Source organism: Vicia villosa, linkage group LG2 (assembly GCF_029867415.1).
Source record: "Vicia villosa cultivar HV-30 ecotype Madison, WI linkage group LG2, Vvil1.0, whole genome shotgun sequence".
In the NCBI taxonomy this organism is placed as follows: Eukaryota; Viridiplantae; Streptophyta; class Magnoliopsida; order Fabales; family Fabaceae; genus Vicia; species Vicia villosa.
In genome coordinates, this window is record NC_081181.1 from 10,256,649 (window position 1) to 10,281,872 (window position 25,224).

The 25,224-nt window shown below is 35.4% G+C and overlaps 1 protein-coding gene across 1 annotated transcript; it reads right to left on the minus strand.

Annotated features, from left to right (window-relative positions):
- Positions 1–2,128: 2,128 nt before the first annotated feature.
- Positions 2,129–3,299, minus strand: LOC131645847 (glutelin type-D 1-like). The gene has a single exon (XM_058916046.1). It carries the CDS (start codon positions 3,297–3,299, stop codon positions 2,229–2,231), a length of 1,071 nt encoding a protein of 356 aa, XP_058772029.1. The 3' UTR covers positions 2,129–2,228.
- Positions 3,300–25,224: the final 21,925 nt, after the last annotated feature.

Genomic DNA, 25,224 nt, shown 5'->3' on the forward strand with positions numbered 1-25,224 from the left:
CTTTTTCGGATTCCTTTAGAAAATTATAATATGAAAGATAAAGTTATATTAAAAAACTTTTTACACTCTTCAATGCTAGACAAGTATTCTTCAGTCCATTGTTAATGGTTGTTTAAAAAATAAGTTTATTATATCTTATGTGGTTTAAGTTTTTTTCCAACCCCTTACCGAATATATATCATTTTCGGATTCCATTAAAAAATTATAATATGAAAGATAAAGTTATATTAGAAAACTTTTTACACTCTTCAATGCTAGACAAGTATTCTTCATCCCATTGTCTGCATTTCGCTGTTTAGTCGTTAGAACTTGGTTTAATGATTCTTGTTCTTCAGCCGCCCCTTTTTCCACCTCTAATTTTGTGTGCAAAGTAAATAATATTTTGCAAAATGAATTATAGGTGAAGGAAGGGGAGGTTAAAGAATTAGTAGCATTAAACCAAGTTCTTTATCGTTAAATAGAAAGATATGAATAAATGCTGAAGAAATCTTGTATAACATTGAACAATGTAACTTGTTCTTTTAATATAATTTAATTTGTTATATTATAATGTTCTAGATCAGATTGACAAGTTATATGTTCAATGAACATTGACAAAATAAGCATTCCACATAATTTATAATAAACTCAATGTATATATCACAACAGTTGTTTGAAACAACTGTTGTTAAATGTTATGCATTAAAGAATATCACAACGGTTGTTTGAAGTAACTGTTGTGATAGGTAGCACGTTGCCTAGTTTATAATAACGGCCGCAGTACCGTGGTGGAAAGCATCATACATATAACCACCCTACCTCACAGCGGTTGGTCAAACGTAATGGTATCACTTTCCCAACCGTTGTGAAATGGCTTTTACGTAGTAGTGATTGCTCATTATGTAATAGCACATTGGTTTATGATTTTTTGTTTCTTCCGCAAAGTATTCATCTTCTGTGCCAGTAACTTCTATGACACAGTCATATTCCACGGGTAAGATGGAAACAACATTACAAATAATATAAAGGCCGTCTTTAGATATAGAACTGAAATTATCTATGACCATTTCGTCATCCCTTTGTAATATGGGATCTTTAAGACTATTCTTCGACTAGTTGTAAAGAAGGAAAGAGTCTGTTTTACTGGCCTTTTGATCGTTTTGCTGACTATTGTTATCGACACTTTGTTGTTGGCGCTAGCCTAAAGTTGCTCATAATCCCAATTAACCATAAAAGGGATCTTCATGCTAGACTTGATTCTCGAATAAAAAACATGGCCAACAAAACTCATGTTAAAACAAGAATAAAAAAGTTTAGAAAAAATTGAGAAGAGATATGAGAAAATGGTTCTCAAGACATTTTTATTTATATAATATTTTGTCATATATGCTTCAATCCAATTGGCTTGTTCTATTAAAATATAATAAAAAATATTACATAATAATATTTTGTTATATAAATAAAAAAATAAAAATTGCAAGAAGATCATGTAACAGAAGAAGTGACGTGCATTTTGGACAACAATAATTTTTTTTTTTAAACATGAAAACTTTAACATTTAAATTGAAATATTAGATATGTAAAAAATTTGAAATATTAAATTTTTTTGGTATAAATTGGATATTTAATTTTGAACTTTAAAAAAAATTAATAAACAAAGCTTAAAAATCACTTGAAAAGCAAACATCAGCATCAGCAAGACTAAATCAGCCCTAAAAATCACATTATGCCTTTAACTTATAGATGATTTTAATATTTTAGACATTATGGTGGATCTAAATAACATCTTCATGTCTTTACCTTGAGAAAGAATACTATATTACTAGATCATTTTAGTTGAGAAGTTTCTATGCGTTAATTAAAAATGTATGTATTCATATTTCATCAAAAAATCTACAAAGTATAAATTCCTTCAACATAATACAGACAGCATATATTATAGAGAAGAAATTACTCATTCAATCAAAATAATAATAACAACAATACGAACCAAAACGAAGCCATATTAATTAACAAACTAATTTGGCATATAAAATGCTAAACTTAGATAACTATGCTAGTAAACCTTGAGAGCATAAGCTTGAAGAATAGGCAATCAACTCTTATATAAACTCACAGTAGAGTGCAGAAACATTGTAAAGTACTCATACGAAACATGAAACAAAATCAAACAGCTGATACATTGTAAACTCTTAGAAGGTATTATTGTCAATAATGACTTATGTTATAGACACTTATATTCATTCTAGTTAATTTGGAGGAGGGAAGAAAATGGCATCTCCAGTTCTCTTAGAACGGAAGAGTTTCTCAGTTTCAGCATCTACGTTGAAAGCAGCCTGCAGAACTGTAGATGATAATGCCTTCCACACCGAAGAACTTCCAGCCATGTGTGTAAAGATGGGATTAGGAGTAGTGATGATAGAAAACCACTCCATTCCCTCGGGGTCACAAATCTTGGAGACGACGAAAAACCTTGGGACAATGAACAAATTTCCAGCCTTCAAAGTAGTCTCCAAAACCCTCTTGCCATCAACACCAACAACTTGAACGCGTCCGCTTCCCCTAACAACATAAGTAACCTGGAAAGCAGAATCGCAAGAGAATCCAGGCGAGCACATGGCATTTCCATCAAGCCTCACAAGGTCAGCTCCTAGACCAACCTCACCAACCAAAGGAAGGTTCTTGGTGTTCAAAACAACAACCCTTCCGCCATTCTTAACATCGACATCCAATGGTGCCTCTAGACAATTCAAGACCATACCTTTCCTGTCTCCATCTTTAGGCTCAGGAAGGCTGATGCTTCCGTCAAGCTTCACAATCCCTTTCCCGGTTTGTTTCCCAACAAGGGTCTTCACATTGGTCTCGTCCAAGTCCCAAGCTCTTCCCACAAACTCAGTCGAAAATCCGGTAAAGATTCCGTTAGGACCAGTTAGGAAAAAATCAGTGAACTCACCAGCCTTATGTGCTTTTGAAGTATCTCCAAGAAACAAAATAACCAACTCAGTGTCCTCTTTGTTGAACCACCATGTCACAACACCAAAAGGAAGTGCTAAAGCATCACCAGTCTTAATTGCAAGAACCTTCTCTTCTGATTCAGGTTGCACAATTCCAGCAACTCCACTTCCTTGAAGAACATATGCAACTTTGGAAGAATCGGAGTACCGAGGAGTGGCAAAACCGTTCTTCTCAAGAGCTAACTTGGCAGCACCAATGTTACCTTCACGCAGCATAGGAAGTTCAGATGGTGACCAACTGTAATACGATCCACCATTGTCACCGTACACTTTCTTCAACAATTTTGGAGTGAGATCAATATCCATAGCAATTAGCAACAAAGATGAACAAAATCAGAGAGAAAAGGAAAGAAAGTTTTGATGATTGAGAGAGAATGTGTGTGCTTGCTTATATAGGAAATTGAAAGTGTAACAGAATGTAATTAGATTTATTTGTTATCGCTACAAATACTCGTTACCGGTAATTACGAAATAGTACTTTGAGATTAAGTAACTAAAAACTCTTTTTTAGAAAAAATTAACAAAAACATGAGTAATATAAACGCAGCACAAACAGAAAACTAAAAACACTAGAAAAATAACCATCTTTCTCAAATTAATGACATCGAAAGAATAATTATTAATTAAAAATGGTTCACATTATACTAATATAAAATATATCAGAAATAAAAAAATTAAATACAGGTTTAAAATGTTTTTACTTGATACTGATAGTACATTTTACAGTAAATAATTTAAATGTATAAGTAGTCTTCAACTCTTTATTTCTTTTATATAATCAAGAGAAACATAGGGAGTATTTCTTGTTCATTAGTACTACATTGCATTAAAATGAAAGAGTTAGGACATGTAGCTCCATTTTATAATGGATAGGGTGGACAAATTTTAACCGTCTGATTCCATACCATCGATCTATTACTTTTCTTTTTACAAAATTTTAGAATAAGGACATTCTCAAATTTAAACCGTTCGATTCAAACCGACCAATTTATTGTTTTTTTTTTAATTAAAATTTGAGAATAAGGATATTCTCAAATTTGAACCGTCCGATCTATTGTTTAAAAAAATATTAAAAGTTAAATTTATGTGAATTTTTATAAAAGATGAGTCATTTTTATAGATTTATTTAATAAATATTAAACCGACTAAATCGGCCTGATTTATTCGCCAAACTGAGTTAATAGAATCTGTCAAAAACTAAAATTTTATCGGTTGAAATTGGGTTGGGACCGCAATTTACACTAAATTTAAGTTTTGGACCTGAAGCCGATCTGAACCAACCAATTTTTCAGCCCTAATAATGCATAATTAATCATAACCTCTATTTTTCTGCAGCAAATCATATATCAACTGAGTGAATATGTTTTTACTTCTACAATAAGTATTATATATAGATAGCTCTTATCTTGTTTAAGCAATTATTTGTGCAACCACACTCAACTCTTTGTAATAATCTGTCTATAAATGAACAGCTTTTCATATTAAGGCTATTATACTACCTTTTAATATATTATGGCGTCTTCTTCTTCCACCAAAGTATCCATGAAGCTTCTTATTGACACAAAGAATAACAAAGTTCTCTTTGATGAAGCTTCAAAACCTGTCATAGACTTTCTCTTCAACTTGCTATGCTTACCTATTGGTACTGTAGTTAAGCTTCTAAGTTCAAATAACATGGTAGGTAGCTTAGGAAATCTGTATCAAAGTGTTGAAAATTTGGACCAGAATTACATGCAACCATTTCAAACCAAGGATGTTCTCTTAAACCCAAAAGCTCAAAGCTCTTCCACTCAAATCTCAGGCTTCCTTACTCGTAACCATGCCAATGAAGACAAAGATGAAGAAATAAAGTTGTTCATGTGTCCAAATAAGTGTAAGTTTGAGGTGACAAAAGATAACACAACTTGATGCACTAGTTCTGTCAATATTCACTCTCCTTTTATGGCTCCAGCCTATTCTTCTTGCTCAAACTTTATGAGCAGCGAAGTTCATTATATTGGAAATAAGAAGGTTGCTGAAAAAAAAAAGGTTTTTCCAATAACAAGAGTGGTTTTGTGAAAGATGTTATAACCTTTATGGTGATGGATGATTTGGTGATTCATGCAATGGCAACAATATCAAGCATCACACTGTTAAACAAGTTCAATATCAAGGAAATTGGTACTTTGCAATAAAAGATCGTTGAAATGGGAATGAATATGCTTCTAACCCATCTGTTGTCTGTCTCGCTGTGTTTGATCGCTGGAATGTGTAATACCCTACCAATATGTGTCTAAAATCATATCAGCAGAATACTAATAACTGGTATTGAGTACATACAAACGTCAGAAATAATAACATAAGATGTATACATTTCAAAATCATCTCGAAGATGGATACAATGAATATGTCTACATAATGATAAAGATACACAGCGAAAGAAAAGATCAGGCACGACCTTCAAGATATCCAATCAAAAGCTCTTGATCCAAGCATCTGGCAAAACTCGATATTGCACGGTACCTGGAAAAATAATAAGATGAATGGGGTGAGATTACTAAATCTCAGTGAGTTCCCCAATATTATGGGTCCTCTTGGCTCTACAAGGTACATGCATCAACTACAGATCAATCTAAGATCCTAAGGTTTTCTAGATGTCCAATACAGGAAAGCCTATCAAATCGTAGTACCACAATAGAGTGTCCACTGACCACCCGATTGGATCCTCTGAGAATATATCACATGTTCGGATATTAGGTACATGCTTCCTCCAAAATAGGTCTTCTGTTATTACCTTTCAGCCTTCTCTCGGGAGCTACCCTCAAGGTCTGGTCTTTCGGGTTTACCTGCCTATCTGCTCTCCGAAACAAGACCCAAAAGCATAGCTTTTCAATCTACATGGTAAGTAACTTATATGACTATAGAGAACCGTGGAACCGACATTGAATCGCTACAACAATTCAACTCGTCCAATTTCCTGGGTCTAAATCACACATAGGAATTCACCCATAAGGAAACAACAAAAGGAGAAGGTGAGGTACACATCCCTGGGAGTTCATCCCCGAAGAATAGCTCATGAACTACGGAGCCGACCCATTCCTAAGACCAAAGCCCGAGAATGCTTGCAATATATGTGGCACAGGGGCATCCTTGGAATTTCTTCACAAGAAGTAGCCAACATATATGTAACGTGCCTACTCGCAGTTACTGTGCTTTTGTGTGTCCTTTAACCCCTCGTCTCATACTTACTACACCATTAGATTATATGATTTCAAAGTAGTCCATTCATATCTCTTGGTCTAGGTATCCTAAGGTTTACCTTACCATATTCATATTTTGTTAATCGACGTACACAAATTACACCAAGTAGTAAGGCCTCCTCGCATTTGGTTTCACAAGGTTAGCTTCACAAGCTATAAGATCTCAACATCTTTGGTGTACCTAACTAGCTTTGATTTCCATCACCACCCATTCCATGATGCCTACAACCCAGTTGGAGGAACACTTGGGCACCAAGGTCTTGAGAACGGTTAACTAATCAATTATCTAAGAATTATCTTCTAGTAATCGAAGTGAAAGGATATTCACATGGATTTGATTATTACTTAAGAGTATTATAAAGTTGTGGATGTTTAACAATTTCATAGCCCTTTCAGTTAGCTTTCCAATGCCTCTGAGGGCGCCCAATTCTGAGTTACGGAACTCCAGTTATGGTCGAAACAGTAAAGAGATGACTTTCTGTCAGGTGCAATTGATTTGCACTGGTGTGCAATCGATTGCTTGCTGAACCAAAAGCGCAGAAAGTAAATTTTTCACAGTGCAATCGATTTGCACTGGTGTGAAATCGATTGTTCAATGAACCAGAGCCAAAAATGACATTCTTCCTGCATAAGATCATATGTAACACATTCTAATCCATCTCAATCTGAACCCTAACATGTGACAGTATTCTATAGCAGCATATACATGTATTAACACATCTGTCAACACCAACATGCATAAACAATTTTCTCATTCTAACCCTTGTTCCCAAACATGCAATTCACAAAACCCCAATTCCTACCCCAAGTTCTAACTATGGAACTCACCTTGAAATCATTAGAAATTCTGACTTGATGATTATAATAGAGATGACTACAACTTTGCTCTTCATTCTTGACCATGGTTCTTCACTCTAAGGTTTTCAAAGCTTCACACATATGCAAGAACTTGATGAAGATGGTGTTGATTAACCTTGAATCCCTCTTCAATTCCACATGCAACCACTTGATCAAGCAAGATGGACTATTTCTCCTTCTATTCACGTGTCCTTGTTTCTCCCCATCCTCAAAATTCCGATTTTTCTTTTGTTATAAGGCCTTAATGTTCTTCCCCCAAACAAGTTCTTAAGGGAAAATGACCCAACTGCCCTCTAACTAAATAACATTTACCAATGTGCCATTTAGCTTCATCCTAACTAATAACTTTTGATTCCAACTAATCCACTATCTCATTTTTGATAATATTTGGTGATAAATAAACATGCTTAAATAAATTGGGATGTTACATAATGCATCTCACACTATGAGTAGAAATATCGCACGCATTTTTAACAATGCATAATTTCTGACTCCCTTCAAACAAGTTTTGTTTAGGTTTATTTTCTCTAACATAACGCCTAGAGGAAACTTTCATCATATCTTGTCATGTAGGGATCGCTTTCTGATTCATCGACTTGAAAATGGTCGTCCACTGAATCTTCTTGCAATCATCTTTTGTCATCTAAAAGAATCTCTCATAGCCTTTGAATGTGGTCAGAGTTTTCACATCCCATATGGGAGAATTCTATCTGCTCTGCTTGAATCTACTGAAGTAACTCATATTCTCCGCAATGCAGAATTTCCGGATAACAATGATATCCTTACTGAAGAAAGCTGTGAAGCGTTTTATGCCTAAGTTTTTTTTTGTAATTTGTTATTCAGTCCTTGTAATTTATCTCTTCAATGAAATTTGCTTCTCTTTTGTCGTATTCTTATTTACTTACGATTGTTTTTATTATCCTGCTCAAATTAAACATATGGAGAAAATGACTTTTATGTAGTATAACACATAAAAATCTTTAAAAAGACCAAAATTTGCAAGTTTAACGAATTTTGTGACCTTTATGTAGTATAGCACACTAAAATCTTTCAAAATATCAATGTATGCTAGTTTAACGAACTTCGTGTATTTTATGTATTATAGCACACGTAAGTCTTCCAAAATACCAAAGTTTGCAAATTTAACGAACTTCGTTAATTTTATGTAGTATAGCACACAAAATTCTTCAAAAAGACCAAAGTTATGCAAGTTTGACGAACTTCATGACTTTTATGTAGTATAGGACACAAAAATATTCAAAAAGACCAAATTTTACAAGTTTGATGATCTTCGTGACTTTTATGTTGTATAGCACACGACAATTTTTCAAAATACCAATGTATGCAAGTTTAATGAACTTCTTGTATTTTATGTCGTATAGCACCCAAAAATCTTACAAAATATCAAAGTTTGCAAATTTAACGAACTTCGTGAATTTTAGGTAGTATTGCACACAAAAATCTTCAAAATGACCAAATTTTATAAGTTTGACGAAATTCGTCACTTTTATGTAGTAAACACACGGAAATCTTCAAAAAGACCAAAATTTGCTAGTTTAATAAATTTCGTGAATTTTCTGTAGTAATATCTATGTAAGAAAGTTTAACAAAACTCGTGTATTTTATGTAGTATAGCACTCGAAAATCTTCCAAAATACCAAAGTTTGCAAATTTAACGAACTTCGTGACTTTTATGTAGTATAGCACACGGAAATCTTCAAAAAAACCAAATTTTGTAAGTTTAACGAACTTCATGAATTTTATGTTGTATAGGACATAATAATATTCAAAAAGACCAAATTTTGCAAGTTTGATGAATTTCGTGACTTTTATGTAGTATGGCACACAAAAATCTTCAAATAGACCAAATTTTATAAGTTTGACGTACTTCGTGACTTTTGTGTTGTAAAGCATACAGAAATCTTCAAAAAGACCAAAATTTGATAGTTTAACAAATTTCGTGACTTTTATGTAGTAATATCTATGTAAGCATGTTTACGAAATTCGTGTATTTCATGAAGTATAGCACTAGAAAATCTTCCAAAATACTAAATTTTGAAAATTTAATGAACTTTGTGTATTTTATGTATTACAACACCAAAAAATCTACCAAAATATAAAAGTTTGCAAATTTAACGAACTTCGTGAACTTTATGTAGTATAGCACAAAAAAATCGTCAAAAAGACCAAAATTAGGATGTTTAACGTATTAGTACAAGAATTGTTCTGATCAATATTCTGTGTTTTGATGATAACATTATGTATGAATTTTGTATAAGATAATGTGGTACTCTAATCCTTTGCAATTTCCATTTCAGGAAATATATAAAGAGTATGCACAAATCAGCGCTCAGAAGCAACTGACTCAGAAGGTTCTGGATGGCTTCATCAGAACATGCTTTGGCAAGACATCAGAAGATGGTCATGAAGAATCAGAACATGAACTGGAAAGCATCAGAAGAATGAAAGTCAGAAGAACAAGCTCTGAAGTTCTGATGGTATCACGCTCAAGCTCTTCAAAGTCAGAAGACAGAAGATGCTCTGCACTAAAGCTGATGACTCTGATATTCAAACGTTGTTATCTACAAAATCTGAGTCCAGAAGAAAGTACAAGATGAAAGGCTGAAATGTCTAATCTCTGACTGACAAAAGGAACCTTAGAATAGACAAAAGGCAAAGTCAGTAAAAGCAACAAAAGCAAGGCTCGAGGTAGTTGACAAAAGTGTGAAACATTAAATGCATCGTTGTACTATTCACGCGAAGCATTAAATGCTCTCAACTGTCATTTGCTCTCAATGCCTATAAATAGAAGTTCTGATCAGAAGTAAAATAGAGCACTAGTGATCCGCTGTCGCGCGCGGGTCAAAAACGAGTTAATTTTATAAAACTGTAGTACAACGGTAACGGTAACTCGTGTATCGTCTCTCAAGGATTCATATTCTTATTAACCGAATGTAAGTCGAATTGGGGGGGGGGGGGGGGTTGGTTTGGTTTCGATTAAACAAAAAAAGTGATTATGAAAAAGTGATTATCAAATAAGCTGAAAAGTCGAATTACTGATTCGGTTCTTATCTATCATCGATTAAGCAATATTAATCTCCTAAGCGGATAATCTATTCCTATTCGACTACAAACTCAGTGACAAGCGCGAAGAGTATTGTATGATGTATAATCCTAATATCCGAATTAAGCAAACGGAGTTAAGCTTCACGAATTAAGCAAACGTGATAAATCATACACGGTAATGAATTAAGCAAACGGTAACGTGTTTATTTGTTAGGGTCATACAATCAATCGAATTGAATCAAAATACTCTATGAAATTCAAATTAAGCATTCAAGAACATAGAACAAAATTGAAAGGAATAAATACTAGATTAACATTAAAATAATCTCAATGTTGGAACCTGAATACAGCAATTCGACAAGATTTGGTTAGTTCTCCATAGAAATTGTACCAAGCTTCAAAATCCTGAAAAGTGACAATGATCAACAGTATTTTCGTGGCTGCCTAACCTAAGGGACAATAGCACAACCCGTTTCACAACCGAACCGGGTCAAAAACAAAACCCAGGCCCATTACTAATTGACCTGAAACTTAACTAAAACTAGTGCTACAACTTCAACGAATTTTCTGGCCCTTCTACAGTCCGATTCTGACTTCGACTCCAACATAAGAATTGTAGCTCTTTCTCTTAGCTTTCCGTCGATTATTAGAACGCCTCAATCGGACTCCTGGAACTCCAGTTATGATCGTTTCCGTGCAGACTGCTAAAGCTGAAAACTAAATACGAAAATCAAATAACAATAAAAATAAATTAAAATATAAAAACATTATAAAATACAAAAATAAAACAAGCAAACCATGGAAATGTATAAGTACAAACGTAGAGGAATATGCATCAAAATGCACTGATCAACTTGCGCAAACATACAAAATTGCTGTCAAATTCAAAAGCTTACGAACTTCATCTTCAACCTCACAAACTCTAGTAATATTTAGTGAGTGTTAAGTTTAGAATTTAAGAGAAATATCACAGTTGTGATTACAGCTTTATTAGAACCATTCAAACTCTTGTAAACTTTATTTTACATTGATTGTAAAAGATTTCTTAGAGTGATCAAGTTGTGATCAGGATACTCAAGAAGACTTAAAGTGTTTCTAAGTGGATAACCATTGTGTAATCAGTTGGATTATTGGATTAGATCCTCAGTTGAGGTAAATCACTCTAAGGGGGTGGTCCGGAGTAGTTTGGTTAACAACGAACCAGGATAAAAATCATTGTGTTGATTGTTTTTATCTTCTAAGTTTTTAAGATACACTTATTGAATCCTCCCTTTCTAAGTGTTTTTCTATCCTTCATAACGAGCTTCGTGACTTTTATGTAGTATAGCACACAAAAATCTTCAAAACAACCAAAATTTGCAAGTTTGAGGAGCTTTGTGACTTTTATGTAGTATATAACACACAAAAATCTTTAAAAAGACCAAAATTTGCAAGTTTAACGAAATTCGTGACTTTTTGTAGTATAACACACGAAAATCTTCAAAAATATCAATGTTTGCTAGTTTAACGAACTTGGTGTATTTTATGTAGTATAGCACACGAAAATCTTCCAAAATACCTGAGTTTGCAAATTTAACGATATTCGTTAATTTTATGTAATATAGCAATCAAAATTCTTCAAAAAGACCAAATTTATGCAAGTTTGACGAACTTCATGCCATTTATGTAGTATAGCACACGAAAATCTTGCAAAATACCAAAGCTTACAAATTTAATGAACTTCTGAAGGATAGAAAAACACTTAGAAAGGGGGGGGGGGGGGGTTGAATAAGTGTAGTCTTAAAAACTTGAACGATAAAAATAAATTGCACAGTTATTTTTATCCTGGTTCGTTGTTAACTAAACTACTCCAGTCCACCCCCACGGAGTGATTTACCTCACCTGAGGATTTAATCCACTAATCGCACGGATTACAATGGTTTTCCACTTAGCCCACGACTAAGTCTTCTAGAGTATTCTGATCACAACTTGATCACTCCAGGAACAACTGCTTAGATACCCTCTAAGACTTTCTAGAGTTTCCTGATCAACACGATCACTCTAGTTACAACTGCTTAGATAACCTCTAAGACTTCCTAGAGTATTCTGATCAACACGATCACTCTAGTTCCTTACAACTTAATGTAATCAATTCCAAGAGTATTACAAATGCTTCTGAAAAGCTATAATCACAACAGTGATATTTCTCTTAACGTTTAAGCTTAATCTCACTAATATATTACAACAGCAATGTAGTGAGCTTTGATGAAGATGAAGTTTCTGAGCTTTGAATTTGATCAGCGTTTCAGCAAGTTAATTGTTAGCAAATCGTCAACCTTGCTTCTCATCAGAACTTCATACTTATAGGCGTTTGAGAAGATGACCGTTGGGAGCATTTAATGCTTTGCGTGTTCCGTACAGCATTGCATTTAATGTTTCACGCTTTTGTCAACTACCTCGAGCCTTGTTCACGCTGTGTCTACTGACGTTGCCTTTAATAGCTTCCAACGTTCCTTTTGTCAGTCAGCGTAGCCTGCCACTTGTACTTTCTTCTGATCTGATGTTTGTGAATATAATATTTGAATATCATCAGAGTCAAACAGCTTGGTGCAAAGCATCTTCTTGTCTTCTGACCTTGAAGTGCTTCTGAGCGTGATACCATGAGAACTTCAGTGCTTCTGCTTCTGATCTCAAGTTCTTCTGATGCTTCCATAGACCCATTTTCTGATTCTGCCTTGACCATCTTCTGATGTCTTGCCAGACCATGTTCTGATGTTGCATGGTGAACCTTCTGAGACAAAGCTTCTGAGCGCTGATTTGTGCATACTCTTTATATATTTCCTGAAAGGGAAATTGCAATGTATTAGAGTACCACATTATCTCACACAAAATTCATATCCTTGTTATCATCAAAACTAAGAATATTGATCAGAACAAATCTTGTTCTAACAATCTCCCCCTTTTTGATGATGACAAAAACATATATAAATGATATGAATTTGCGATCAGAAAGAGCAGACGGCTAAAGACAAATTACACAGCTATAGCATAAGCATGTGAATATGTCTCCCCCTGAGATTAACATTCTCCCCCTGAGATGAATAATCTCCCCCTGAAATAAATACTCGAAGAACCTTAATAATAAAAGACTTCCCTGATTATTTCGGTAGAGACGATCACATAAGCTTCTGTCTTTTGATAATTCATAGCTTCTGACTTCTGCTTCCATTGGACAGCTTCAGAACTTGAATTTCTTTAGATCCCTAGAACACTCACAGCTTCTGATTCCTGCTTCCATTTAGGACAGCTTCAGAACTTGAATTTCTTTGATCTTCAGAACATTCACAGCTTCTGATTCCTGCTTCCATTTAGGACAGCTTCAGAACTTGAATTTCTTTGATCTTCAGAACATTCACAGCTTCTGATTCATGCTTCCATTTAGGACAGCTTCAGAACTTGAGTTTTCTGGATCTTTAGAACATTCACAGCTTCTGATTTCTGCTTCCCTCGGATAGCTTCAGAGCTTTGAATTTCTTCTTACATCACTTCATGCTAGATTGTTTCAGAATATTGTTGAATGTACCAGAGCATCATCAGAGCATCTCTACATCCTGAAATATTACAGAACAACACTAAACGACAAAAGTCAGCATGAATGAGTTAGAACATAAAATGTGTATCAGAACACAAAATATGTATTAGAACCATTTAAGCCATATAGAATATATCAGATCCAATAGACAATGTATCAGAGCAAATAGACAATGATTTGGATCATATTCTATTATCAGAATTTCTTATAATTTTTCCTTCTTGCTTCTGATTCTGAAGCTTCCTAGCACTCAGCTTGCTTCAAGAATCCAAGAGCTATTTCTGATCATTCTTCCTTCTTGCTTCTGATTCTGAAGCTTCCTAGCACTCAGCTTGCTTCAAGAATCCAAGAGCTTGATTTACTTTGTTGCTTCTTATGTTGATCTTGAATCTTTGATTCCTGCAACAACACAACTTAAAAACATAGAACTTTGCAAGTTCTGTTAGTAAATGTGGAGCCTTTTTACTCGGTAACTGATAATATTAATCAGATCATTTATCATATATTTTCTCCCCCTTTTTGTCATAACATCAAAAAGCATAAAAGATTCAGATGTAAAACTAAAAAGAAACACATGGAAGAAAAGGATAATTTTCATTTAAGCTCATCAATCCAGAAGTACAGAAGTACACGAAGAGAAGGAAGACAAGATGCACAAAAACAGATGCAGCAGAAGCAAAAAAGCAAAAAACAAGATAGACTCAATCTAGGACGGCCCTAGCCTTGACATGATCTTAGCTAGCATCTCTTGAACCATATTGTTGTGTCCATCTTGCCTCTCCATGAAAGCTCTAAACTCAGCATTGATTAAGCTTTGCTCATCCTGTTTCTTCTGAATATCTTCTAGAGTCCTTGCAAGACGAGAAGATTCCTCAGAATAAGTTTCACAGCTTCTATTCACAGGGATGGCATTATGATCTGCAGCTTCTATAGATAAATCATTTGCAGAATTTTCCTCAACAGGAACTGTTTCAGCAACATGATCTTCTGCAACTGCTTCTTGCATAGAAGCAACTCCATAATCTGCAGCCGGAATCTCAGAGTCTCCATTCTCAAGTGCCTGAAGAATGGCAGCTAGATTCCTGGGGGCAGAAGGACCTTCAACTTCTGGTGGGTCAACAACTTCTGGAATGACCAAGCTTGGGTCATCCTTAGAAGGGTTTTCCCTCAGAAAATCAAAGAGGGTCTTGAAATCCCCGAGCAGAACAGGATATTGAGGTCTCCAAACCACAATCTCCCTGCAAGGATTAGCTTCCAATGCAGCAGCCAATCTTGCTACTTCCAATTCGTCCACAAAGGGCTTCTCTTCCAGGGTATATCTCCCTCCGAGACGAGCAAACCAGAAATCTTCATAACTTCTCAGAATTCCATGAGGCCGTGGAGCAGCTTCCACACAGGCTTCCTAAAGTTCTAAAAACAGAGCATCTGATTCTCTGCGTAAGATCCTCCAGAACTTCCTCATAGCAACATCATTCAGGCCAGAACTTTCAGCAATTCTGAGGGTATCAAAGATACTTCTGAGACTCCTCTTTACCTTTTCAAACGCTACACCAATAGGGTGGACAGGGCGGGATTTGATTTAGGTTTTTGAAGAGGTAGGGTTGGAGATGAAATACGGTTGAGGTTCTCTATCCAACCTGTAAGAAGATTCTGCTTCAGTATCAGAATCTAACACTACCAATTCTGCTTCAGGACGAGGCTTGGGAGTGTAGTTACAGTCACGGAGCAGTTGCTCATGTGATGCAGAGGATGGAAGATCAGAACCACTCTGGTTGTTTTGAGAGGTGGAAGGAATGTGTTCAAAGTTGGCATGGGGAGGAGGTTGAGAGATTGAGATATTTGTGTGAGGTGGAAAGAGAGTTTGAAGGGGTGGTATATCCAGAATAGGATTGATGGTGGGTGGAGAAGAAGGAATGGTTACAGGAGAAGATGGAGGTGTAAGAACATTGACAGTTATTGGTGATTCTGATGTGGCTTTTTCTGGTTCAGGGATAGGGGTAACCGCTATTGGTGCAACTTCTGAAATACCAGCAGGAGTAGAATCAGGTTCAGAAATACATATACCTTTGGATGTTTTCCGAAGAGCTTGGATCACAGCCTCGGTCTTCTTCTGCTTCTTATTCTTCGGCTCTTCAACAATCTTTGTTTTGCCGCTAGAGATCTCTTTCCTTCTGACGCTCGCCAGAACTTCCGGTTGATTCACAGCTTCTTGAGAAACATTTTCTTCATCGGATTGAAGAATCAACTTCCTTTTTCTTGTTTTCTTCTTCTCAACAACTTCAACAATCTCAGCATTATTATCTGACTTCTTCTTCTTATTCTCAGCTTCCTTCTTTTTCTTCTCAAAATCAGCAGAAACAGCCTTAACAACTTTTGCAATGACTTCTTCTGGGACTACTTCATTCTTAGTGGTAGCAGCAGCTTTCTTAACAACCTTCACCTGATTGAAGGAGGGGTGATCAAACTTTCTTTTGGTCCTTTCTTCTTTCTTGCGATTTACTATAATAGGAGCACCTTTGTCTTGATCTTTAAAACTTTTATTCTCTTTTTGTGACTTCAGATACTTAGTTCTGACTTCTGGTACCTCACTATTGAAGAAGGTTTCAAATTCAGCTAGAACAGGTTCTCTTCTGATTCTTGTTCCAGCAAGAGGTTGAGGAATCTTACTGATAGCCTTAATCACTTTCATCTTCTTTAAGGTGAAGGCATTCAAACAGGCCCCAGTGGTGACAGCAAGGTCTTTAATAATACCTTCAGATTCCAGGCTCTCAACAATCTTGGAATGCACCAGAAGGTTTGTGATAATTCTACCAAAAGGAATGATTGTACCACCTTTTTTCTCTAAAGGCGTTTCTGGAATCCTTCACAGCTTTCCACATATGGTTGAAGATAATGTAGATAGCATCAACCTTCTTCTGGGTAGCAATGCAATACAGAATGTATTTTTTCTCGTTGTTAACGAAATCAGAAGCATGTGTCCCTTTCCTATGATAGAAACATCCAAGAAGAATCTTGGTCCAGATTTTGTAGAGATCCTTCATGTCCTTGACACTCTTAGTCTCATTTATATCTAAGTAGAGAGTAGATAACACAGTCTTCCAATCAACTCTTTTATCGATTTCAAAAACTCCTTCAGGGTCTTTCAGATCAAACATCATTCTCAGAATGTTCTCAGTTACTACCACAAACTTTCCAAGGACGAAAGACAAGATGGATTTTGGGGCGACAACTGCATGTATCCAGAATTCCTTGACAAGATCTGGGTAGACTGGTCCACAGAACTCTGCGAACAACGAAGTCCATCCTTGAAAAATTATATCTTCTTTGAGATGAAATTGGTGTTCTTCAATGTTATCAAAATCAACCATAAGTTCACAAAGAACTTCCAATTCATCCTTAGGAATGGAGCACGCGACAACTGGAGTGAGTTCCTGGTTTGCTTCATTTTGAATATGGAGAAGAGTAGATGAACCAACATTTTGAGATGAAGAAGCAGCCATTGAAACAGAATGAACAACTAAGAGGAACAAATTCTGGGTTTTCGGTTAGGGTTTTAGAAACGACTAAGAAGATTTCAAAAGAGAGTATGCAAGAAGAAAGAGAGACAGGGAGCGAAAAAGATATATGAGATGATTTGAAAAGAATGTATAGAGACGGATTTGAAAAAGAAAATAATAAAAAATATAAACTGAACAGTTCCAGAATCAAAGGAAATCAATTTTATTAAATGATGAGTGACGTAAGGAGAGAGAACGTGGTAAATGAAATGATTTAGAACAGTTACCTAGGTCGGCGTCTTTTCAACTGCACGCTTTGTACTAACCGTACAGACACGTGTTCACCATCAGATAATAGATGACAACTGTAATTTTCTGAATAGACTTTACGCCTTCAGATTCTGATCACTGCTTCTGATCGTCATTCTTAAGAAATGATCTGGTTCTGATAGGATCATCTTTCTTCCCAAGAATCACATCTTCTGAATGAGCTGAAGCAAGTCTAGGTGATCTTCTGATAGTTGGTTCTTCAGAAATCCTAAGGTTCTCTAAAGATGCAGCAACTTGATCTTCTGATCCATTGCTTCTGAGACTGCCAGCTTCTGCAGCATTGCTTCTTGGTTCTACTGCTTCTGATATATCAATATCAAAATCTGCAAAATTCTCAAACTTCTTTGGTTTTTCAAGACCAAGCTTATCATCAAACCTGATATTGATTGATTCTTCTACAACCAATGTTTCAATATTGTATATTCTGTAGCTTTTAGAGCATTCAGAATAACCAAGAATGAAACACCATTGCTTTAGAAACAAACTAAACAGATGGTTCCAGAACTAATAAACTTGCTCTTCTGATCTCCTTCAAACTTAACTTCTCTAGCAGATTTAAGTACCAGGACTTGGAGAACAGTCCTTCTTCCCATCAAGTGTTGAGAACATCTTGAGTCCAGGTGACATGACATGTTGAATGTTGTCTTCTTTGTCACCAAGAGAATCTGCAATAGAAATAGTCTTTTCCTTTGGTACCCACATTTTCTTGGGTCCTTTCTTGTTAGTTCTCCTCAAGTTCTGATTGAACTTGGGTTTAGCGATATAAGACATAGGAGGAACAACATGATAATCTTTAATAGGAGACTCATGATATTTCTTAGGTCGTGTCACAGGTTTCTTGGTGTGAACAGTGTTAAACTTCTGTGCACGTGAAGTGAGCCTAATATCATGGGAGTGGCCAAATTTAAATTGGTTATACAGAGGCTTGTATGATATTTTCATATCATCCACAAATTCAAGCTTGTATGGGATTTCACCCTCATAACCAATGCCAACTCTCTTGTTCCCAGACACAGCATATATCATAGAAGCAAGTTGACTTCTGCCTATGCTTCTAGATAGAAATTTTCTGAAGCTCAAGTCATATTCTTTCAGAATATGATTCATGCTAGGAATGGCTTTTTCTAATTCAGAAGGAGATCCACTATTTTTGGATAGATTTAAAACTTTTTCCTTCAGTTCAGAATTTTCCAATTCCAGCTTCTTAGTTTCAAATTCAAATTGCTTTTTCAGCTTTTTGTATTTGATACTAAGATGAGCTTTTAATTCAAGAAGCTCTGATAGACTGGAAACTAACTCTTTTCTAGATAGTTCAGAAAATACCTCTTCAGAATCTGATTCTGATGTAGATTCTGATCCGTCATCTTCTGTCGCCATCAGCGCACAGTTAGCCTGCTCATCTTCCGAGTCTGATTCATCTTCTGACTCATCCCAGGTTGCCATAAGACCTTTCTTCTTATGAAACTTCTTCTTGGGATTTTCCTTCTGAAGTTTTGGACATTCATTCTTATAGTGTCCAGGCTTATTGCATTCATAGCACATGACCTTCTTCTTGTCAAATCTTCTGTCATCAGAAGATTCTCCTCGTTCAAATCTCTTTGAACTTCTGAAGCCTCTGAACTTCCTTTGCTTGCTCTTCCAGAGTTGGTTTACCCTTCTGGAGATCATGGACAGTTCATCTTCTTCTTCAGATTCTGATTCTTCAGGATCTTCTTCTCTAGCCTGAAAAGCGTTAGTGCATTTTTTGATATTTGATTTTAATGCAATAGACTTACCTTTCTTTTGAGGCTCATTTGCATCCAGCTCTATTTCATGACTTCTCAAGGCACTGATAAGCTCTTCCAAAGAAACTTCATTCAGATTCTTCGCAATCTTGAATGTAGTCACCATTGGACCCCATCTTCTGGGTAAGCTTCTGATAATCTTCTTTACATGATCAGCCATGGTGTAGCCTTTATCTAGAACTCTCAATCCAGCAGTCAGAGTTTGAAATCTTGAAAACATCTTTTCAATGTCTTCATCATCCTCCATCTTGAAGGCTTCATACTTTTGGATTAGAGCAAGAGCTTTAGTCTCTTTGACTTGAGCATTTCCCTCATGGGTCATTTTCAATGACTCATATATATCATAGGCAGTTTTCCTGTTAGATATCTTCTCATATTCAGCATGAGAGATAGCATTCAGCAAAACAGTCCTACATTTATGATGATTCTTGAAAAGCTTCTTTTGATCATCATCCATTTCTTGCCTTGTAAGCTTTATGCCACTAGCTTTCACTGGATGTTTGTAACCATCCATCAGAAGATCCCATAGTTCACCATCTAGACCAAGAAAGTAACTTTCCAGTTTATCTTTCCAGTATTCAAAGTTTTCACCATCAAATACTGGTGGTCTAGTATAACCATTGTTACCGTTGTATTGCTCAGCAGAGCCAGATGTAGATGCAGGTGGATCTTTTGGAATTTGACCAGCCATCTTTTACTGAAGCGTTTTTCTCTTCCTGAATCTTTTCTAAACACGGTTAAGTGCTTGCACCTTAGAACCGGCGCTTTGATGCCAATTGAAGGATAGAAAAACACTTAGAAAGGGGGGGTTTGAATAAGTGTAGTCTTAAAAACTTGAACGATAAAAATAAATTGCACAGTTATTTTTATCCTGGTTCGTTGTTAACTAAACTACTCCAGTCCACCCCCACGGAGTGATTTACCTCACCTGAGGATTTAATCCACTAATCGCACGGATTACAATGGTTTTCCACTTAGCCCACGACTAAGTCTTCTAGAGTATTCTGATCACAACTTGATCACTCCAGGAACAACTGCTTAGATACCCTCTAAGACTTTCTAGAGTTTCCTGATCAACACGATCACTCTAGTTACAACTGCTTAGATAACCTCTAAGACTTCCTAGAGTATTCTGATCAACACGATCACTCTAGTTCCTTACAACTTAATGTAATCAATTCTAAGAGTATTACAAATGCTTCTGAAAAGCTATAATCACAACAGTGATATTTCTCTTAACGTTTAAGCTTAATCTCACTAATATAATACAACAGCAATGTAGTGAGCTTTGATGAAGATGAAATTTCTGAGCTTCGAATTTGATCCGCGTTTCAGCAAGTTAATTGTTAGCAAATCGTCAACCTTGCTTCTCATCAGAACTTCATACTTATAGGCGTTTGAGAAGATGACCGTTGGGAGCATTTAATGCTTTGCGTGTTCCGTACAGCATTGCATTTAATGTTTCATGCTTTTGTCAACTACCTCGAGCCTTGTTCACGCTGTGTCTACTGACGTTGCCTTTAATAGCTTCCAACGTTCCTTTTGTCAGTCAGCGTAGCCTGCCACTTGTACTTTCTTCCGATCTGATGTTTGTGAATATAATATTTGAATATCATCAGAGTCAAACAGCTTGGTGCAAAGCATCTTCTTGTCTTCTGACCTTGAAGTGCTTCTGAGCGTGATACCATGAGAACTTCAGTGCTTCTGCTTCTGATCTCAAGTTCTTCTGATGCTTCCATAGACCCATGTTCTGATTCTGCCTTGACCATCTTCTGATGTCTTGCCAGACCATGTTCTGATGTTGCATGCTGAACCTTCTAAGACAAAGCTTCTGAGCGCTGATTTGTGCATACTCTTTATATATTTCCTGAAAGGGAAATTGCAATGTATTAGAGTACCACATTATCTAGCACAAAATTCGTATCCTTGTTATCATCAAAACTAAGAATATTGATCAGAACAAATCTTGTTCTAACAACTTCATGAATTAGCACACAAAAATCTTCAAAAATACCAAATTTTGCAAGTTTATCGAACTTCGTGACTTTTATGTAGCACACGAAAATCTTCAAAAACATTAAATTTTGTAAGTTAAACGAACTTCATGAATTTTATGTAGTAAAAGAAATAAAAATCTTCAAAAAGACCAAAATTTACAAGTTTGACGAGCTTTGTGACTTTTATTTAGTAGGGTTAATAGTAGTTTGCCCCCTGTCATATGAGCGTGTTTTGGTTTACCCTCCACTGTTGTCAAATGCAGGTTTTGGCAACGGTTTTGTTGAAAAAACCGTTGCCAAAAGGTAGGGAGGGGGAAAAGCAAAATTCGCTATCAATACAGGGGGTGAATTACTATTAACCCTATTTAGTATAACACAATATAAAAGTTTGCAAATTTAACGAACTTCGTGAACTTTATGTAGTATAGCACAAAACAAATCTTCAAAAAGACCAAAATTTTTGCAAGTTTAACGAGCTTCGTGACTTTTATGTAGTATAACACACAAAAATCTTCAAAACGACCAAAATTTGCAAGTTTGAGGTGCTTCGTGACTTTAATGTAGTATAACACACAAAAATATTTTAAAAGACCAAAATTTTCAAGTTTAACGAATTTTGTGACATTTATGTAGTATAGCACACGAAAATCTTCCAAAATATTAATGGATGCTAATTTAACAAACTTCGTGTATTTTAAGTATTATAGAACACATAAGTCTTCCAAAATACCAAAGTTTGCAAATTTAACGAAATTCGTTAATTTTATGTAGTATAGCACACAAAATTTTTCAAAAAGACCAAATTTATGCAAGTTTGACAAACTTCATGACTTTTGTGTAGTATAGCACACGAAAATTTTGCAAAATACCAAAGTTTTAAAATTTAACGAACTTCGTGTATTTTATGCGGTATAGCACCCAAAAATCTTCCAAAATATCAAAGTTTGCAAATTTAACGAACTTCGGGAATTTTTGGTAGTATTGCACACAAAAATCTTCAAAATGACCAAATTTTATAAGTTTGACGAACTACGTGACTTTTATGTAGTAAAACACACGAAAATCTTCAAAAAGACCAAAGTTTGCAAGTTTAACAAATTTTGTGATTTTTATGTCGTAATATCTATGTAAGGAAGTTTAACGAAATTCGTGTATTTTATGTAGTATAGCACTCGAACATCTTCAAAAATACCAAAGTTTGCAAATTTAACGAACTTATGTTGTATAGCACACAAAAATCTTCAAAAAGACCAAAATTTTCAATTTTAACGGGCTTTATGACTTTCATGTAGTATAACACACAAAAATCTTTGAAAAGACCAAAATCTGTAAGTTTACCAAACTTCGTGTATTTTATGTATTACAACATCCAAAAATCTTCTAAAATATAAAAGTTTGAAATTTAACAAAATTCGTGAACTTTATGTAGTATAGCTCAAAAAAATATTCAAAAAGACCAAAATTTGCAAGTTTAACAAGCTTGTCACTTTTATGTAGTATAGCACACAAAAATCTTCTAAACGACCAAAATTTGCAAGTTTAACGAACTTCGTCACTTTTATGTAGATAGCATACAAAAATCTTCAAAAATCTTAAAAATTTGCAAGTTTAACGAACTTCGTCACTTTTATGTAGAGTATTCTGATCAACACGATCACTCTAGTTCCTTACAACTTAATGTAATCAATTCTAAGAGTATTACAAATGCTTCTGAAAAGCTATAATCACAACAGTGATATTTCTCTTAACGTTTGAGCTTAATCTCACTAATATATTACAACAGCAATGTAGTGAGCTTTGATGAAGATGAAGTTTCTGAGCTTTGAATTTGATCAGCGTTTCAGCAAGTTAATTGTTAGCAAATCGTCAACCTTGCTTCTCATCAGAACTTCATACTTATAGGCGTTTGAGAAGATGACCGTTGGGAGCATTTAATGCTTTGCGTGTTCCGTACAGCATTGCATTTAATGTTTCACGCTTTTGTCAACTACCTCGAGCCTTGTTCACGCTGTGTCTACTGACGTTGCCTTTAATAGCTTCCAACGTTCCTTTTTTCAGTCAGCGTAGCCTGCCACTTGTACTTTCTTCTATTCTGATGTTTGTGAATATAATATTTGAATATCATCAGAGTCAAACAGCTTGGTGCAAAGCATCTTCTTGTCTTCTGACCTTGAAGTGCTTCTGAGCGTGATACCATGAGAACTTCAGTGCTTCTGCTTCTGATCTCAAGTTCTTCTGATGCTTCCATAGACCCATGTTTTGATTCTGCCTTGACCATCTTCTGATGTCTTGCCAGACCATGTTCTGATGTTGCATGCTGAACCTTCTGAGACAAAGCTTCTGAGCGCTGATTTGTGCATACTCTTTATATATTTCCTGAAAGGGAAATTGCAATGTATTAGAGTACCACATTATCTCACACAAAATTCATATCCTTGTTATCATCAAAACTAAGAATATTGATCAGAACAAATCTTGTTCTAACAATCTCCCCCTTTTTGATGATGACAAAAACATATATAAATGATATGAATTTGCGATCAGAAAGAGCAGACGGCTAAAGACAAATTACACAGCTATAGCATAAGCATGTGAGTATGTCTCCCCCTGAGATTAACAATCTCCCCCTGAGATGAATAATCTCCCCCTGAAATAAATACTCGAAGAACTTTAATAATAAAAGACTTTCCTGATTATTTCGGTAGAGACGATCACATAAGCTTCTGTCTTTTGATAATTCATAGCTTCTGACTTCTGCTTCCATTGGACAGCTTCAGAACTTGAATTTCTTTAGATCCCTAGAACACTCACAGCTTCTGATTCCTGCTTCCATTTAGGACAGCTTCAGAACTTGAATTTCTTTGATCTTCAGAACATTCACAGCTTCTGATTCCTGCTTCCATTTAGGACAGCTTCAGAACTTGAATTTCTTTGATCTTCAGAACATTCACAGCTTCTGATTCATGCTTCCATTTAGGACAGCTTTAGAACTTGAGTTTTCTGGATCTTTAGAACATTCACAGCTTCTGATTTCTGCTTCCCTCGGATAGCTTCAGAGCTTTGAATTTCTTCTTACATCACTTCATGCTAGATTGTGTCAGAACATTGTTGAATGTACCAGAGCATCATCAGAGCATCTCTACATCCTGAAATGTTACAGAACAACACTAAACGACAAAAGTCAGCATGAATGAGTTAGAACATAAAATGTGTATCAGAACACAAAATATGTATTAGAACCATATAAGCCATATAGAATATATCAGATCCAATAGACAATGTATCAGAGCAAATAGACAATGATTTGGATCATATTCTATTATCAGAATTTCTGATCATTTTTCCTTCTTGCTTCTGATTCTGAAGCTTCCTAGCACTCAGCTTGCTTCAAGAATCCAAGAGCTATTTCTGATCATTCTTCCTTCTTGCTTCTGATTCTGAAGCTTCCTAGCACTCAGCTTGCTTCAAGAATCCAAGAGCTTGATTTACTTTGTTGCTTCTTATGTTGATCTTGAATCTTTGATTCCTGCAACAACACAACTTAAAAACATAGAATTTTGCAAGTTCTGTTAGTAAATGTGGAGCCTTTTTACTCGGTAACTGATAATATTAATCAGATCATTTATCATATATTTTCTCCCCCTTTTTGTCATAACATCAAAAAGCATAAAAGATTCAGATGTAAAACTAAAAAGAAACACATGGAAGAAAAGGATAATTTTCATTTAAGCTCATCAATCCAGAAGTACAGAAGTACACGAAGAGAAGGAAGACAAGATGCACAAAAACAGATGCAGCAGAAGCAAAAAAGCAAAAAACAAGATAGACTCAATCTAGGACGGCCCTAGCCTTGACATGATCTTAGCTAGCATCTCTTGAACCATATTGT

Bases quoted from the DNA above. Each gene is read 5' to 3' on its own strand.
- LOC131645847 (XM_058916046.1), bottom strand. From the start codon at position 3,299: ATGGATATTGATCTCACTCCAAAATTGTTGAAGAAAGTGTACGGTGAC.